This window comes from Panthera leo, chromosome E2, assembly GCF_018350215.1.
Source record: "Panthera leo isolate Ple1 chromosome E2, P.leo_Ple1_pat1.1, whole genome shotgun sequence".
NCBI classification, from domain to species: Eukaryota; Metazoa; Chordata; class Mammalia; order Carnivora; family Felidae; genus Panthera; species Panthera leo.
In genome coordinates, this window is record NC_056693.1 from 48138751 (window position 1) to 48155558 (window position 16808).

The window sequence follows — 16808 nt, forward strand, 5'->3', positions numbered from 1 at the left end:
CATGTGATTTTAAATGCTAATTAAAAATCTTCCCTGCATGATTTAATTCAAGCTGAGTCCTGTGTGAAGGCATTAAGTTCTTTTTATTGGCCTAGCTGGACTCCTTCTCTAAATACCTGGAAGACAGACAAGAAAGTATTGTAATGGAGAGCCCTAGGGCCTTCCTACGCACAGGTTGACCAGAGTAGACATGATCTTTGAAGATCCCATGTGGTTGAGCAATTAGTGACAATAAGAATGGCTCACCTTTATGGACTGTCTCCTCTGTGTCCTGTGTAGTGACTGGCTTAGTCACTCTATTCCATTTAATGCTCAAAACAACTTTATGAGGTTGTTAATGCTCCAAACAACCCAGTTCTACAGATAAGGAAACAGAGGCCCAAATGAGCTAAGTAACTCTTCTAAGTTCTCACGGCTAGTTAGGGATAGAGTCTGGATCCAAACTCCTGTGTCTGAATCGGGAACACATACTCCTCTCCTCTGTGCTTCACCACCCAGTGACTTTAGGAAACACTTCCTTATAAGAGGGTACAAAGCCATGTGTGACCTTTTCAAGAAAGAGGATAAATAGAGTGAAAAGAACCTTGAGCGAAGGGCCATGAGACTTTGTGTTTGAGGCCAGGTTCTGCCAGAATCTCAGGGTGTGATTTGGGGTAAGTAACTTGATTATGCCCAGGAAAGTATGGGCTGGATCACTGCTGAGGTCCCTTCTTCCGTAGCTCCAGTGCAACAGGGCAGGAAAGCAGCTCACAGAGACAAGGGGACAGAATCAGTCTTTCTGGGTGTCTTAAATGTGTTTTTTGACCTCCAGCACAGGCTGGTACTGGAGACCCTCTTACTTGGTAGACAAAATGGAAATACGTGGGCCTTCTAACTTACACACCTTCCTCCTGATTTTCTCTAGCTTAGACTGTCTATACACCAATACTGCATACCTCGAGGTGAACTTCCGTGTTGATGTGATAAAGCCAGGAAAGACACTGGAGATTCCAATCACCTTTTATCCTCGAGAAAGTATCAATTATCGAGAACTCATCCCCTTTGAAATCAATGGGCTCTCACAACAAGTAATTGAAATCAAAGGGAAAGGCACCGAGATGAAGGTACGAGACTGTTGGGGAGATCCTCAGCCATGGCAGCCATGCCTTTTTGCCCTCCCAGCCACCTTTGCCCCTCCCACTCTTCCCTCTCCACCTGTCCTGCCCCCAAGCTGCGTTGTCAGAGGCCAGCCAGTCCCACCCAAGGATGATCTGTCAAATCTGACTCGAGTGAACCATAGACCGTATTCAATACCAAACTTTACTATATCATAGGGTACAAGTAATCACAGGCATTGGAGAAACATCTTTTTCTTGGAAAAGTTTGAGACTGTCAGATGCACAATCCCAAACATGTCCTTCTCTCACATTAGGGCATGTTTTGTTTCCACGTTTAATAGACAAGATCTGTTTTGAATAGCAATTCGTTTTAGATATACACACAGACATACATTTCAATTGTGGAACATCTTTCTTTAATGCCACATTGATTGATATTCTTGAGCCAGGCGCAGATCCCAGGATTATATTTGATTGAGGGCATTTCTTCTAAGTAGGTGCTCCTAATGAAAGTCCTGCTGCTAATCCCTTTCTCCCCACTGTCTGGTAAACATGTAAGGTGTCTGTTTGGTTGGTATATTTGCATTTTAATAGGAGATTTTAGAAGACTAAAGGCCTTCCAAGATGCTCAGGAATGCATGGGACATTTCAGCAACTGAGAAGGTGGGAGGGGTGTGTTCCTGGCAGCCTTCCCATCAAGCTAGAGGAATGACAAGACATTGCCACCTGGTGTTGTCTGTACCCAAGCCAGAGATGGGGTCTCTTCTGATATCACTGATCCGTTCACTTGTTCCTTCTGTCACTCACTCATTTTGCACCCATTTTGTGCTAGGTACTTTGGGGGAAATCTGGAAGGGACTTAAATGAGTTCTCTGACCTCCAGAAGCACAGGCTGCTGTTGGAGACTCTCACCTTTTTAGACACCATGGAAACATGCGGGCTGGATATAAAGAAAGTTGAGGGGCAGGGGGTGTGCCGTTTAGTAACTGCCTAAGTGGCTGCTGCTCGTTGTGTGTCCATGCCATCCTGAGGGCGAGGCCCAGCCTGACCTTGATCTATCCAGGCCAACATTTTGATCAGTGCCTTAGATGAGGACTTGGAAGCGTGTCTACTCTTCCACCTCTGCCTCCACCATTTTGTCTGTGTGGCCCTCATCTGTCCCTGTCCAGCCCACCCCACAGATCAGCAAGCCAGAGCAATCACAAAACACACGTTTGATTGGGTCACTCCATGCTTCGCTGGCCTCCCACTTGTCCCAGCTCAATCCCTGACCGCCTCCAAACTTGTCTTCTCAATGTGCCCCTCTCTCCCAGGCACAGGCCTTCCTGGGCCACTCCTCTGACTCAGGGCCTTGCCACAGGCTGTTGTCTCCCCCCGCACCCCCGGGTGGCCTCCAACCCCATGCCCACCCTGACTCAAACAGACTAGATGGCACCCTTCCTTTAGCTTCCAGGGTAAATATGCCTTCCCCGGGGAGGTGGCCCCAGAACCCCCAGCCAGCTCAGCCCCTGCAATATGTTCTCACAGGACCCTGAGCTTTTCCGTCATGTCTCCTCATCCAGTTGTGATTATGTAGTTGCGTAGTAAGCTGCTTAGTGGGTATTGTATGCACGTGTTTACCAGGTGAGTGAACGCCCATCCCATATGAAGAAGGCAGGACACTGACAGGAACCACCATTGCCTCACCAGGATAGGTGTATGATAATAGTTTTTTTCAAGGAACTGATGAACCCTCCCTCTCTCCTCTCTTTCTGGTTCCACAGATTTTAGTCCTAGATCCGGTCAATAGGATTGTAAAGTTGGGAGCTGTCCTGCCAGGACAGGTTGTGAAAAAAACGGTTTCCATCATGAACAACAGCCACGCCCCACTCACTTTTAGCCAGACAGTCCTGTTCTCGATTCCAGAACTCCAGGAACCCCAGGTTGGTGCCCAGGGCTCCCAGTGGGCTTCTTATGCTTCCCAGTGACATGGGTGACTAGATGACTGTGCTAGCAACACAAACAGCTCACACTTCTCGGGCATCTACCATGCACCAGGGCATTCTAAGAGCTTCCCCCGTGCTACCTCTGAGCATCTTCACAAAAACAGTATAGGGCTAGTACTGTTATTATTCTCATTTTACAGATAAGGACACCAAGGCTTAGAGAGGCTGCATACCTCGAAAGGGCAACAGAATGAAAGAGAAAGGGATGGGATTTGGTAGATCTGGATTCTAATGAGTGTTTATATCCTCATCGTTGGAAGCTTGAAAAATATGGAAAGACATAAAAACATTTTTGCCATAATCTCACACCCAGAAATAATCACTTGCAGACGACCACCTTCTTGCTGTATACCCACCTGGCAGAGAGACCGCAAGATCAAACTTCCGGTGTCTCTTCTTACAAAGGCACCGGTCCCATTATGAGGATCCCACTCTCGTGACCTTATCTACCCCTAATTACCCCCTAAAGGCCTCAGCTCCAAATGCCACTCACATATGAATTGTCAGTCGGTGGAGTGGGGGACACAATTCAATCTGTAGCAAGGTGAACACAATGTTGACTGGTCTGATGGAGTTCACAGTCTTTGGGGGTCACTGACACGGAAACAACTCCAGGTCAGCCTAGAAACTGCAGAGGCAGGGTGTGAATTGGGAGGGGCTGCTCAGAGGACAACGGGGGGCTGTGGGAGGCCTCATAGGGTGGGAGGTCTGTACTGGGTTTGTGGGATGGAAAGGTGTCTCCAGGCAGACAGGTCGGGGAGAGGTGTGCTGGCAGGCAGAGCTACGTGTGCTTGAGGGGGGTCTGTGCTTTTAGAAAGCTAGGTGCGATTGGGTAGGCAGGGGTGCTGTGGACCGTCCAGGGATTGCCAAATACAGAGAAACGGGCTGGGGAAGCTAGCCAGAGCAAGAGAGCCAGTGGCACCTGATCCCTGGGCCCATGGTGCTGGCCAAAGACAGAGGGCAGACTTGCTTCCGCTTCCTCCTTCATCCAAATCAAAATCCTCAGTGCCGCCGGGTCAGGGCCCCTGACCGTTGGGCTGAGCCACCTTTGCCTCTTGAGGTGACGCGTTACCTGTACTGGCACCAACACCGTGGTGTTTGGAGAGCTCACGGAGACTGCTGTCCCTGCGTGGTTTCCAGCCCACTGCTGCCACAGTCCACCTGCTGGTGACCACACAGCACCCTGCACCCCAGGAAACATGAGCCTGGAAGGAGCTTCGGCTTCCTGAAAGCTGATTTTGGTTGATTTCTACCAGGACAAAGGAGGCGGGGGGAGGGAAAACCATACGAATTTAAACAAGAGTTCTCAAGCTTTAGAAGACACGGGTCACTCAGGGCACTTTTGAAGATGTGAGCTCCAAGCTCTCTCAAAATTCAGTTGGAATGGGGCAGGGCCTGTGAATCTGCATTTTAAAGAACACAGTGGGAAGTGTGGTACAGGGAACCCAGGGAGCACTCCTTGGAAAAACACGGGAGCGCTAAGTGTTTTCTATTTCCTCTTATCTTACTATTTCCTGCACCAGAGAGGAGGGGTCATTTGCAAGGAGCTGGAGAGAAAAATTAACATTTATCGAATGGCTATTACATGCCACACATTTATATAGGTGATGTGAATCTTCACCATAGAGTAAGCCACAGAAAGTTTAAGTAACTTAGCAAAGATGACACAGCCGTCAGGAGAGAGCAGAGTGGGATTTGACCCCTGGGCTATTGCAGCCCTAACAGCAAGACCCAGAAATAGAAGCCTCAGATGGCCCCTGCCCTCAGCTGCTGAGTCTCATTGCTGTTTTGCCCAGGTCATCACCTTAATACCATCCTACAACATCACTCTGAAGCCCAAAGAGGTCTGTAAGCTGGAAGTCATCTTTGCCCCGAAGAAACGCATCCCTCCCTTCTCTGAGGAGGTGTTCATGGAATGCATGGGGCTTCTGCGTCCTCTCTTCCTCCTTAGCGGCTGTTGCCAGGCCCTGGAGATCTCCCTGGACCAGGAGCATCTCCCCTTCGGGCCAGTCGTGTATCAGACACAAGCCACGCGTCGCATCCTTATGTTGAACACGGGTGACGTGGGTGCAAGGTAGGAGAGTGGCATCCCCACCCAGGGCCGAACACAGCTCTCTTGACTCTGGATTTGCCCTGGATTCAGACTGGATATTTGTTTTACAAGTGTAGCCACTTTTTCTTTCTTTCCCCTCCCTTTCACAGCCCCTCCCCTCCCTCAAGAGTGGACGTGGCCCTGCTAGGGTGACTGCGGCTGCCAGGATTACAAAAATTAATGCAATAGAGAAGATTAGTTCGGTGCATGTTATACACCCTTTACATGGTTCCTTTTGCTTATTACCAAAACAATTCTATGGTTGATCCGTTTTACAGACGAGACGACTGAGACTACTTTTCCAAAATCGTGCATCCAGCTAGAACTTACACTGTGCAAGTGCAGTGCTAAGCATTCTTACGTATAAGCTCCCATTTAATTACCCCAGACCCCTGAGAGGTAGTACTGTATTGTCCTCATTTCACAGATGAAGGTGAGGCTCAAGGAGGTCAGGTGATTTACCTGAGGTCACATGGCTAAGAGGTGAGAAAGACGGGATTAGAACACAAGTATACCTCTGACTGCTCTCCTCTCCAGGCTCTTCCCTCTGGCTAGCAGGTGCCTGGCCCAGTCACGACTCGGGCATGCCACCATAACTGTGCAGACACCCCTCACCCAGACCTCAGTGTGGACAGTGCCCCGAGGATGTGGCTGGAAGCACAGAGGGATGGCCCACAGAGGGATGACTAAGAGTGCCCCCAAGAACAGGTGGATCTCTCACCTGAAGGCATTGCCTCTGCCCTCCTGGATCTGACCTGAGAGGCAATGCAGGGGGTGCTTATAGCCATGGCCTTGGGAGGGTTCCAGTCCTAGCCCCGGCACTTCCTGGCTGTGTGATCTCGGATACACATGTGTTAGCGTGTTCATGTGCATGTTCCTCGACAAGTCACTTGCAGAATATAAGATAAGATGCGGCCACTTCCCACCCTGCTCAGGTCTGAGAGGCAGCCAAGCTGTCTTACCCAGAAGTGACCTAGCTCTTGACTCCATCCGCCTTTGCTGTGCCCACATCCCAGGGAGTATTCAAAGGGGTGAACCTCTCAGCTAAAAGCCTAGGCAAAGTCCCTTGATCTCAGCAGCATTAAGCACCCCGCAGGATACTAGTAAACTGTCTTTCTTGTCTCCTTTTGTCTTGGAAAAGGTTTAAATGGGATGTCAAAAAATTTGAGCCCCATTTTTCCATCAGCCCAGAAGAAGGCTACATCACTGCAGGAATGGAGGTCTCTTTTGAAGTGACCTACCATCCCACTGAGGTGGGCAAGGAGAGTCTCTATAAAAACTTGCTCTGCTTCATCCATGGAGGCAATCCTCTGAACCTCACCCTATCTGGAGTCTGCGTAGGACCACCTTCAGTAAGAGAGGTCAGTAGCTGCTGCCCACAGAAGGGCCAATGGCAAGAGTGGGCCCAGTAGGCACCACAATTGAATTCAGCTGGACCTTCTAGAAACAAGTGACTCTGTTCAAACAGTCCTCTGTGCCAACATCAAACATTCAGACCTGCTCCCTCCCACCACAGGGCCTTTGCATATCCTATTCCCCACTGCTGCAATATTCATGTCCCCTCTTCATTTAATTAATTCCTATTCATTCTTCAGCTGTCAACTCAAGCATTACATTCTCAAGGAAGGTTGCCCTGACATATTTGGCTAGATCAAATTTTGTTACAAGCACTGTAAGTAAAGGGTAAACACTTTCCCCTTCTCTCTCATAAAAAAAAAAAAAAAAAAAAGTTGGGAGTCAGGTTGTGGGCTTGAGTTAACCTTCTGCTAGCCTTGTCCCTAGAAACCTAACAGTAGACTCCATTCCACTTACGGTAAAAAATCACTTATGGTAAAAATGACACCTGATCTCCATCTCTATAATTTTGTTATTTCAAGAATCTTATGTAAATGGAATCACCCAGTGTGCTATGAACATGTATGTACAAATCTTGGCAAGAAAATATGCTTCCATTTTCTTGGGTAAATACCCAGATGGCTGGGGCACAAAGCAGGCATATATTTACTTTTAAAAGAACCTACTAAACTCTTTTCCAAAGTGGTTGTGTTATTTCCACTTGCATCTCATTTTGCCCACACTTGTTACCACCTGTTGTTTTAATTTTAGCCATTCTAATAAATATAAGGTGGTATCTCATTGTGGCTTTTAATTTGTGGTTCCCTAATGACTGATGACATTGAGAATCTTTTCAGGTATTTGTTTGCCATCCATATATCATCTTTGTTGAAGTATCCATTTGAATTCTCTGTCCATATTTAATTGGGATGTTTGTTTTCTTATTATTGAGTTTTGAGAGCTCTTCATATATTCAGGGCACAAATTTTACATTTAGATCTTAATCTGTTTAGAGTTAATTTTTGTATGTAGCATAAGCTATGGATCAAAATTCATTTTATTTTATCATTTGTATGTGGATATTCAGTTGTTTTAGCACCATTTGTTGAAGATTATCCTTTCTCCACTGAAATGCCTCTGCACCTTGGTCAAAACTCATTTAACCACATACGTGCAGGTGTCTATTGCTGAATGCTGTCCTTGTCCACTGATCTATTTGACTCTTTTTACCAACAGTGCCACACCGTCCACACTGCTGAATTCAGTGGTCAGTTCTCAACTGTTGACCTGTTGATAGTATTTGATACCTTGAACAAGTCCCTTGAAGGAAGATGCTTCAAACACTTCACATGGTCCCTAGGATGCCACCCTCTCCTGGGTTTCCTCCTACCTTATTAGATGCTCCTTCTCATCTCCTCTTCTGATTTTTTTTAACACTGGAGTGTGTCAGTCAGGAATTGATTCTTAAATTTCTTCTTTTATCTAAAAACACTTAACTTCTTGATAATCTCATCCAGTTTCTTGGCCTTTAAAAAAAAACATTGCTATACTCCCAAATATGGATGCCAGCCTAAACCTTTCCTTGAATTCCTCATTTGTAAATTTCACTACCTACTTCAGATGTCTGTTTTCTTCCAGGTGGTAAATTTCACCTGCCAGGTACGCTCCAAGCACACGCAGACCATCATGCTTTCAAACCGCACCAACCAGACCTGGAACCTCCACCCCATCTTTGAGGGTGAGCACTGGGAGGGGCCAGAGTTCATCACCCTGGAGCCCCATCAGCAAAACAAGCCCTATGAGATTACCTACAGACCCCGCACCATGAACTTGGAGAACCGCAAACATCAGGTAGGCTGAGGCTCCCCCCCACCGCCCCCATTGATTTTCCTGTGGGGTTGGAGGGAGGAGTCATGCAAGAGGGGTGAGGAGAATCCCACGAATGATGTTGGAACAATGGGGAATAATGCAGATTATGGAGACCAAAACTTCCCTTGTTGCCTGTATTTTTTCATGTACAGGGGATTTTCTTGGAACAAGGGGCTCAGTTCTGAACAGAGTCCTGGACTAAGCATCAAGTAATTAATATTTAGCTTAATTGTACAAATAGCATCATCGCCACTGTAACAAAATTTTAAAAAGAAAAGAAGCCATAATCTTCCACCCTAAAGAAAGAGAATTTTTTCTTCTAAGCTGTATTTTTTTTAACTTTATTTATTTATTTTGAAAGAGAGAGAGTAGGGGAGGGGCAGAGAGAGAGACAGAATTGCAAGCAGGCTCCACCCTGTCAGTGCAGAGCTGGACGTGGGGCTCAATCTCACGAACCATGAGAGCATGAGCTGAGCCAAAATCAAAAGTTGGACACTTAACCAACTAAGCCACTCAGGTGCCTCTAAGCTTTACTTTCTTTTTAAGTAATCTCTACACGCAGGGTACGGTTGAACTCACAACCCCGCAATCAAGAATCAGATGCTCTACCGACTGAATCAGCCAGTCACCCCAAGAACTGTTTTCTCCTATCTTTACTACCAGTCCTTATTCAGATACAGTCATAGTTGCCATCATAGAATACCTAATTTTGCACTCAGTTTATTTTTACTTTACATTAGATCATGAACATTTTTCTGTTTAACTAGTCTTTGTGATGTAATCATGTTTAATGATGGCCTAATATTTCATGGAATGAAAGTTCCATAATTTATGTAATACTCCTCAGTTGTTGAATATTAAAGTTATTACTACCAGATTTTCATCATTATTATAAATGGTTCTAATGCGTGTGTGTGTGTGTGTGTGTGTGTGTGTGTAGCTTTTTCCTCCGAAGGGATTAAGTTCGCTGGGGAAAGGTGACCCAGCTAGCTTTATCGATAGAGCATGAGACTTTTAAGTTGCCTGGGGTAGAGTTCCTGGTTCAAATACGTATGAACATTTTTATGACTCTTAAAACATACTACCAAGGTTATTTCAAGAGTTATGCTTATGCAAAGGCCTCTATTAATCCTGTGTCACTACCACGCCTAAGAGGTACCTAATAAAGGACCTTCTGTGCCATTTTGACCACGTTTCTTCTTCTCCTTAGGGCACCCTCTTCTTCCCCCTCCCAGATGGGACTGGCTGGCTGTATATGCTGCATGGGACTTCTGAGCTTCCCAAAGCCGTGGCCAGTATCTACCGTGAAGTACCATGTAAGACACCCTATGTTGAACTCCTGCCAATAACCAACTGGCTTAATAAGCCCCAGAGGTGAGAGAGTGGGGCTAGGGGTTGGGATGGAGGAGATGGAGGGAGGACTTCTACTGTCTAGCCTGGCCCTTCCCATGGTCAGGGCCTCTAGAGACATTGAGGGGCTAAAAGAATCAGAGGCAAAGTTCCCTGATGTAACCAAGCATTGTCTGAACTCTAAGCTTCCAGACAGTCAGTGCTATCTATGAATAACTGATAACTTAAGTCTCCTAGAACAGTGCCTGACGTAAAATAAGTGCTCAAATAAATGTTAGATGTTATTATTATTATCAAAATGATAATCATGATGGTTATTCTTGAGTTCTCTGTCTTATCACCTAAGCCACTGGCCAGAGAAGGATGTCCCTTGGATCTTATTTGCAGTGGGAGTAGAGTAGAATACAAGGGCTAGAGGAATTGACAACCAGCCTGGTCCCCTTCTTTTACAGAGAAGGAGCCAAAGCCTGGGAGAAGAAGCTTACTTACTGAAGGCCACCAGTTAGCATAGTGGATAAGGGCTCAGACCTAAGTTTGAATCCTAGTTGTACCAATAACTAGTCATGTGACCTGAACATGTTTACTTCTCTTGGCCTCTATTTCCTCATTAGTAAAATGGGGGTGATAATTATATGTGTCTCCTACAGACACTGTGAGGATTAAATGCCTCTAACACATTTGGAGCACTGACTCAGTAGCTGGCACATCACAGGTGTCGTCAATAAATGGTAGTTATTGTTATTGTTAGAGACAAAGGACCAGAACCCTGGACCCACGTGCTTATCATAAAATCAAGAGTAGAGATAGCACCTTTCCTTCTTTTCCTTGGGCAAATGGTTTCATTTTCTCTATCCTCTCTTCATGTGTTCCTGTGCTCCCCCAGATTCCGGGTCATCGTGGAAATGGTGAAACCAGAGAGGCCAGATCTAAGTGTCACCTTAAAAGGCCTTGATTACATTGATGTACTGTCTGGCTCCAAGAAAGATTACAGGCTGAACTTCTTTTCCCACAAGGAGGGACTCTACAGTGCAAAGGTATCCACGTGTTAAAGACATTTCCCTGGAACTCTGGAGGTTTGCCCCAAGGTTAATAATCCTGGTGTTAGGGAGTGAAGATGTCCTCCCACAGCCAGCCCATCCTTATCCTGCTGGGCTAACCAGTTAGAGACCTGACAAAGCTTTCAGGATTCCCAGCCTCTTGAAGATGAAGCCAGATGGCAGGGCCATCCATCCATCATGTAGACCCACAACAAGCCTTCAAGGCAACAGAATCGTGAAAATCCTTAAGCAGTAACACTGGGCCAGCAGTGTGGTGGCACTGGGCCACCAGACCACAATAATAAGAAAAGGTCCCCTTTCCTGAGTGATTATAGTGGCCAGCATTGTATTGAACATTTAGTACCTATAGCTAGTAATGTCAGAGCCAGGATTCAACTCAGAGCCATTTGCTCCAAGACACCACAGGGTCGTTCACACATGAGGTGTTTCTCCTCATTCATTCATTAGCTCAGCAAGTACCTATAAGCATATATGCCACACTCTAAACTAAGTGCTGGCAACACAGCAATGATCAAAAATAGACGCAGTCCCCGTTTTCATCAAATGCACTGTCCAGTGAAAGGAGAAGGGCATTAACCAAATAATGGTACTATGAATGTATAATTACAAAATGAGATACATGCTTTGAAGAAAAGGAGTGTATATGGGTCAGTAGCTCACAGGAGAGATTAGGGCTGAAGATAACATATGGAAATTACTCATTTACAGACAGTATCAGAAGCTATGATGAAGGAAGGAATCAGCTAGGGAGATTTTAAAGTGAAAAAAGAAAGAACCTAGGAACCCATCTTCTACCTCCAGAAGAGATATTGGCAAAACTCACACAGTGGGATGTCATCCCCTCTCCTAAAATCACTGAGGTAGACTGCTCCACTCAGATCGCATTCACAGACTAACAGAGAACCTTAGAATCAAAGTATCATAAAACATCTGAAGAAAAAAAAAAGCCACCATAAGTAGAAACACCAGCTCAACAAAGGGGAACCCCTAAGATAAAAGAGTCATTAAAGCAAACAGAATATTTTTAGTGAACATTATTAATACCCTCAAAGGAATAAAGGAAGATAATCATACCCATGAAAAAGAACAGGCTATTGTGGAAGACAATCAGAGACCCTAAAAATTAAAAAATTGAATATTTTTAATGGAAAACCTTAGAGGAAGGCTGAATAGTATAATGAACTCTGAGGAAGAGATTACTAGTAAGTTAGAAGATAGAGCTGATTTAGCACATGAACACAAAGAAATGGCAAGAGTGGAAGGAAACAATAAGTGCTGAAGAGGGTGTGGAGAAGTTGGATCCCTCATACATTGCTGGTGGGAGTGCAAATGGCGCAGCTGCTGTGGAAAACAGTCTGGCATTCCTTAGATGGTTAAACATGGAGTTACCGTGTGACTCAGCAATTTCACTCCTAGGTATATACTCAGGATAAATTAAAATATATGTCCAAACAAGAACCTGTACATAATGTTCATAGCAGCATTATTCGTAAGAACCAAAAAATAGAACCAAACAAAACAAACCAAATGTCATCAACCCAAATGGACAAATATAATGGAATATTATTTGGCAATAAAAAGAAATGGAAATGAAGTGCTAATACATGCAACACATCAATGAACCTTGAAGGAATTATGATAGCTAAACAAAGACGTCACAACTGGCCGCATATTGTATGATTTCATTTATATGAGATGTCCAGAATAGGCGGATCTATAGAAAGAGAAAGTAAATTAGTGGCGATGGGTTAGGAGGAAATAGGGAATGATTGGTAATGGGTGCAGGGTTTCTTTTGGGGGTGATAAAAATGTTCTAAAATTGATTGTGGTGATATTTGCACCACTTTGTGAATGTACTAAAACCCACTAAATTATACACTTTAATTGGGTGAATTATACGGTATGTGAATTGCATGTCAATAAAGCTGTTTCAAAAAAAGAAAGGAAGTATGACACAGAAAATATACATCAAAAAGTTCTAATATCTATCTACTAAGAGCTCCCAAAACAGGAAAGCAAGATAATAGAAGGAAGAAAATACTCTTCAAAATAATTGAAGAAAAACTTCCAGGGGCATCAGGGTGGCTCAGTCGGTTAAGCGTCCGACTTTGGCTCAGGTCATGATCTCGTGCTTCATGAGTTCTAGACCCTCATTGGACTCTGTGCTGACAGCTCAGAGCCTGGAGCCTGCTTTGGATTCTGTGTCTCCTTCTCTCTCTGCCCCTCCCTAGCTCTCTCTCTCTGCCTCAAAAATAAATAAACATTAAAAAAAACTTCCAGAACTGTTTGAGAAAGACTGAGTCTTCTAATTGAAGGGACCCACCAACTTTCCAAATAGGGTGAATGAAAAAAGACTCATATCTAAATAGGTGAGACCAAAATTGTAGAAAACTGGGATAAAAAAGAAAATCCTAAATGATTCTAAAGAAAGTAAAAGGAAATAATCACAATAACATCAGGTTTCTCATGGCAACACTGAATACAAGAAGCAATGGAGTAAGCTGTTCATACGATTTAGAGTGTTTTCAATCTAGAACCTTTTCCAAACAAAACTATTACAAGGGCAAAATAAAGACATTTTTAAACTTGCAAGGACTCAAAATAACCTACCCATATATATAATCCCTGTTTGAAAGAAGCACCACAAAATAATAAGTTTTTAAATTAGCAAAATTTTAAAAATAAGTAAATGAATTCAAGAAGAAAACAAAAGGTTATAATGAACAAAGACTCAAAATTCTATTGATAGGTAATTTCAAATAATTGCTGAAAAGCAATCTGAAGTGAATATTTCATATGACCTCAATATAGGAAATAGCAAGGGGAGAAATAAAATAATGCAAGGAAATTTTTTTCTCATTTAGTGGGAAGAAAATGGGGAAATGAAAGATACTTGTTTCTTCATCAAGAAAGGTAGGGCACGAATAGAGATGGCCGTAAACTGTAGCTGTAAAGAGAAAAATATACGTAAATATATGTTTTAAAGTGTTAACTAAAAATAACAGGGAACTCAGATCACAGATCTCTTTATAATAATAAGTATTAAGGGCTCCTGGATGGCTCATTAACTTAGGCATCCGACTTTGGCTCAGGTCATGATTTCGCAATCTGTGAGTTCAAGCCCCACATTGGGCTCTGTGCTGACAGCCTGGAACCTGCTTTGGATTCTATGTCTCCCTCTCTCTCTGCACCTCCCCCCCCAAAAAAGTAAGTAAACATTTAAAAAATAATGATAAGTATTCAAATTAACAATACAAAAGTTTTTTTTAAAAAGTCAAAAGCGCTTCTGACGACGATGGAGTAACTACTACTGCCGCCATAAACAACCATAAAACTGAACAAAATATCTGAGGCAACCCTTCTCAGGCATTGGACAACAGTAGCACAATACCGCAATCCCTCAAAGAGAAGAAAAGCTAATGAGATGAATCTCCACAATTATCCTGGCTCTCTGCCAAGGGACAATTTCTTGACTGCAATGCAGTGAGCTAGAATCTAAGCAAAGCACAACAGCCCCAGTGAGCTGACGATACAGAAATTAAAATTTGGTGCAGTTGAAATAGCTGGTCTCTAAAAGGTAGGAGTGGGGCAATGCATCGAGTGGCAGGATGTCAGGGGGAAGGGAGACAAAAGTGTGTGTGGGAATTCCCTTCAAAGTCTTTGGCTGACAATTGTACTGCACATGCACAAGGTGAGACTACATGAGATTTATCAGAGAGCAGCTTCTAAAAGAGATTGATAAAGGAACAAAGATACGTTGATCAGTGCCCAGGGAACATTGGAGGTTTGGCTCAGCCAGAGTGGAGAGATTACATTAACATCTCATTAACATCCTAGGAACCCAGTTGAAATATCAGAAAGGCCCAAAGAAAGGACCATGCCCTTATAATAAGTCCTTTTAGGCCCTTAGAAAGCCTAAAACTAAGCCACAACAAGATCTGTAGGAAAGACAAAATTTGGAGACTGAATCCTACCAAGTTGGAAGGTCTCGAAAAACACCTTGAGCTTTCTATAGGTCTGCTCTAACAAAGCATAAAACCAAACCTACACAAGCTTATCAGTCGATAATTGAACTGCCTCCTAGAATAAAATCAACACTCTCACATGGAAGGTAACAGAATCCAGAATCTCTACAATGATTATCAACAATGTCCAGTACATAAACAAAAATTACTAGACTTGTAAGGAAGGAGAGGAATGTAACCAATAGTCAAGAAAAATACAGGCAATGAAAACGGACTCCAAAATGGGCCAGATATTGCATTTAGCAGACAAAGACTTCAAAGCAGCTTTTATAAACATGATCAGAAATAAAAGAAAATATTTCAAATAATTAGACAGATAAGGAATCTCAGCAAAGAAATGGAAACTATATTTTAAAAAAAGGAGCTGAACAGATATTTGAGAATAGAAAACTACAATAAACTGAAATGAAAATTTCACTGGATGTGCTTAACAGCAGATTGGAGATGTGAAGATTCAGTGAACTTGAAACAAATCAATAGAACATTTCTAATCTGAATGATAAAGAGAAAAAAGATTGAATAAAAAGAACCAGAGCTTCAGGAACCTGTGGGAAAGTATAAAAATTTTTAATTCATAGGTAATGTGAGTCCTAGAAGAGAAGAAAGTGAGTATGGAGCAGAAAACTATTTGAAAAAAAAATTGCTGAAATTTCTCTGATTTGATTAAAAAACATTACAGATCCAAGAAACTTGGCAAACCTCAAGCAGGAGAAATACAAAGAAAACCATGAGATACAAGAAAACCATGTCTGTGTACGTCATAGTAAAACTGCTGAATACCAAAGAGAAAGAGAAAAGCTTAAGACAACCAGATACAAAAGATCTAAAATAGGGGAAAACAGTAAAAAGACTTCTGACTTCTCTTCAGTTATAATGGAAGCCATCTGCAAAATGCTAAGTTCTATCAACCTAGAATCTTTATTCACTGAAAACATCCTTTAAAATGGAGATATTTTCAGAGAAAACATGAGAGAATTCACTGCCAGCAGACTTGCATTAGAAAACAACACATTGATAGGTATTCTTTGGCCTGAAGAAAAATTATACCAGTTAGCAATTTGGGTCTAATGGAAGGAAAGAGAGCCCTAAAAATCTAAAAATGGTAAATAAGTACACACACACACACACACACACACACACACACAGCTTCTAAGAACTTTCTAAAAACGACAACTGACAGTTTATAGCAAATATGATAACACTGTTAGGTGGGTGTTCTTATGTGTGTAGAAGTAAAAGATATGACAACAAAAGCACAGAAGATAGAGTGGTTAGGTCGATAAAATTATACTTTAGTAAGGTTAGCGCATTTGCCAAATTGGAAGTGTGCATAAGGAGCATGAAGGGTCAGTTATAAAGTGGGAAGTGATAAAATACTACTCAAAATAAATTTCACAAGTTAAAAATTCATATTGTCAGCTGTAGAACAACCACTAAAAATCTATAATTAAAAAATATAGCTAAGAAGCCAGTAGAGGAAATAAAATACATTACAAAAGATTGCTTGTCGAGCCAAAAGGAAACAGGAAAGGAATAACAGAGAAACAAAATAAGTAAGTAAATAAATAAATAAGACAAATGGAAAATAACCAACAAGAAGGCAGACTTCAACCTAAACATAGAAAGAATTATTTTAGGGCACCTGGGTGGTTTGGTCAGTTGAGCATCCAACTTCGACTCAGGCATGATCTCACAGTTTGAGTTCCAGCCCTGCATCGGGCTTGCTGCTGTCAGCACAGAGCCTGCTAAGGATCCTCTCTTTCTCTCTCTCTCTGCCCCTCCCCTGTTCACACTATCTCAAAAATAAATAAACATTAAAAAAAAGAATTATTTTAAATGTAAAAGACTGAACACTCCAATTAAAAGACAGGGTGCCAGAAGCACTCTAAAGCTAAAGACAGGAAGAAGTTGAAAGTAAAATCAGATCCGTAAAGAACTATTACCATATACTAGTAATAATATAAACAACTCAAAGTATTAAAAAGGGCAAAAGACTC

At 42.9% G+C, this 16808-nt stretch overlaps 1 protein-coding gene across 11 annotated transcripts in view; it reads left to right on the forward strand.

Moving 5' to 3' along the window:
• Nucleotides 1-16808, forward strand: part of HYDIN (HYDIN axonemal central pair apparatus protein) — a 443605-nt gene that overhangs the window by 415115 nt on the left and 11682 nt on the right. For all 11 annotated transcript variants that reach the window (XM_042917620.1, XM_042917622.1, XM_042917618.1 and 8 more), the window contains 7 exons: nt 905-1103; nt 2861-3019; nt 4879-5156; nt 6316-6535; nt 8148-8360; nt 9589-9752; nt 10612-10762. In XM_042917620.1, the coding sequence (XP_042773554.1) occupies nt 905-1103; nt 2861-3019; nt 4879-5156; nt 6316-6535; nt 8148-8360; nt 9589-9752; nt 10612-10762 (1384 nt within the window). The remainder of the gene's footprint in view (nt 1-904; nt 1104-2860; nt 3020-4878; nt 5157-6315; nt 6536-8147; nt 8361-9588; nt 9753-10611; nt 10763-16808) is intronic.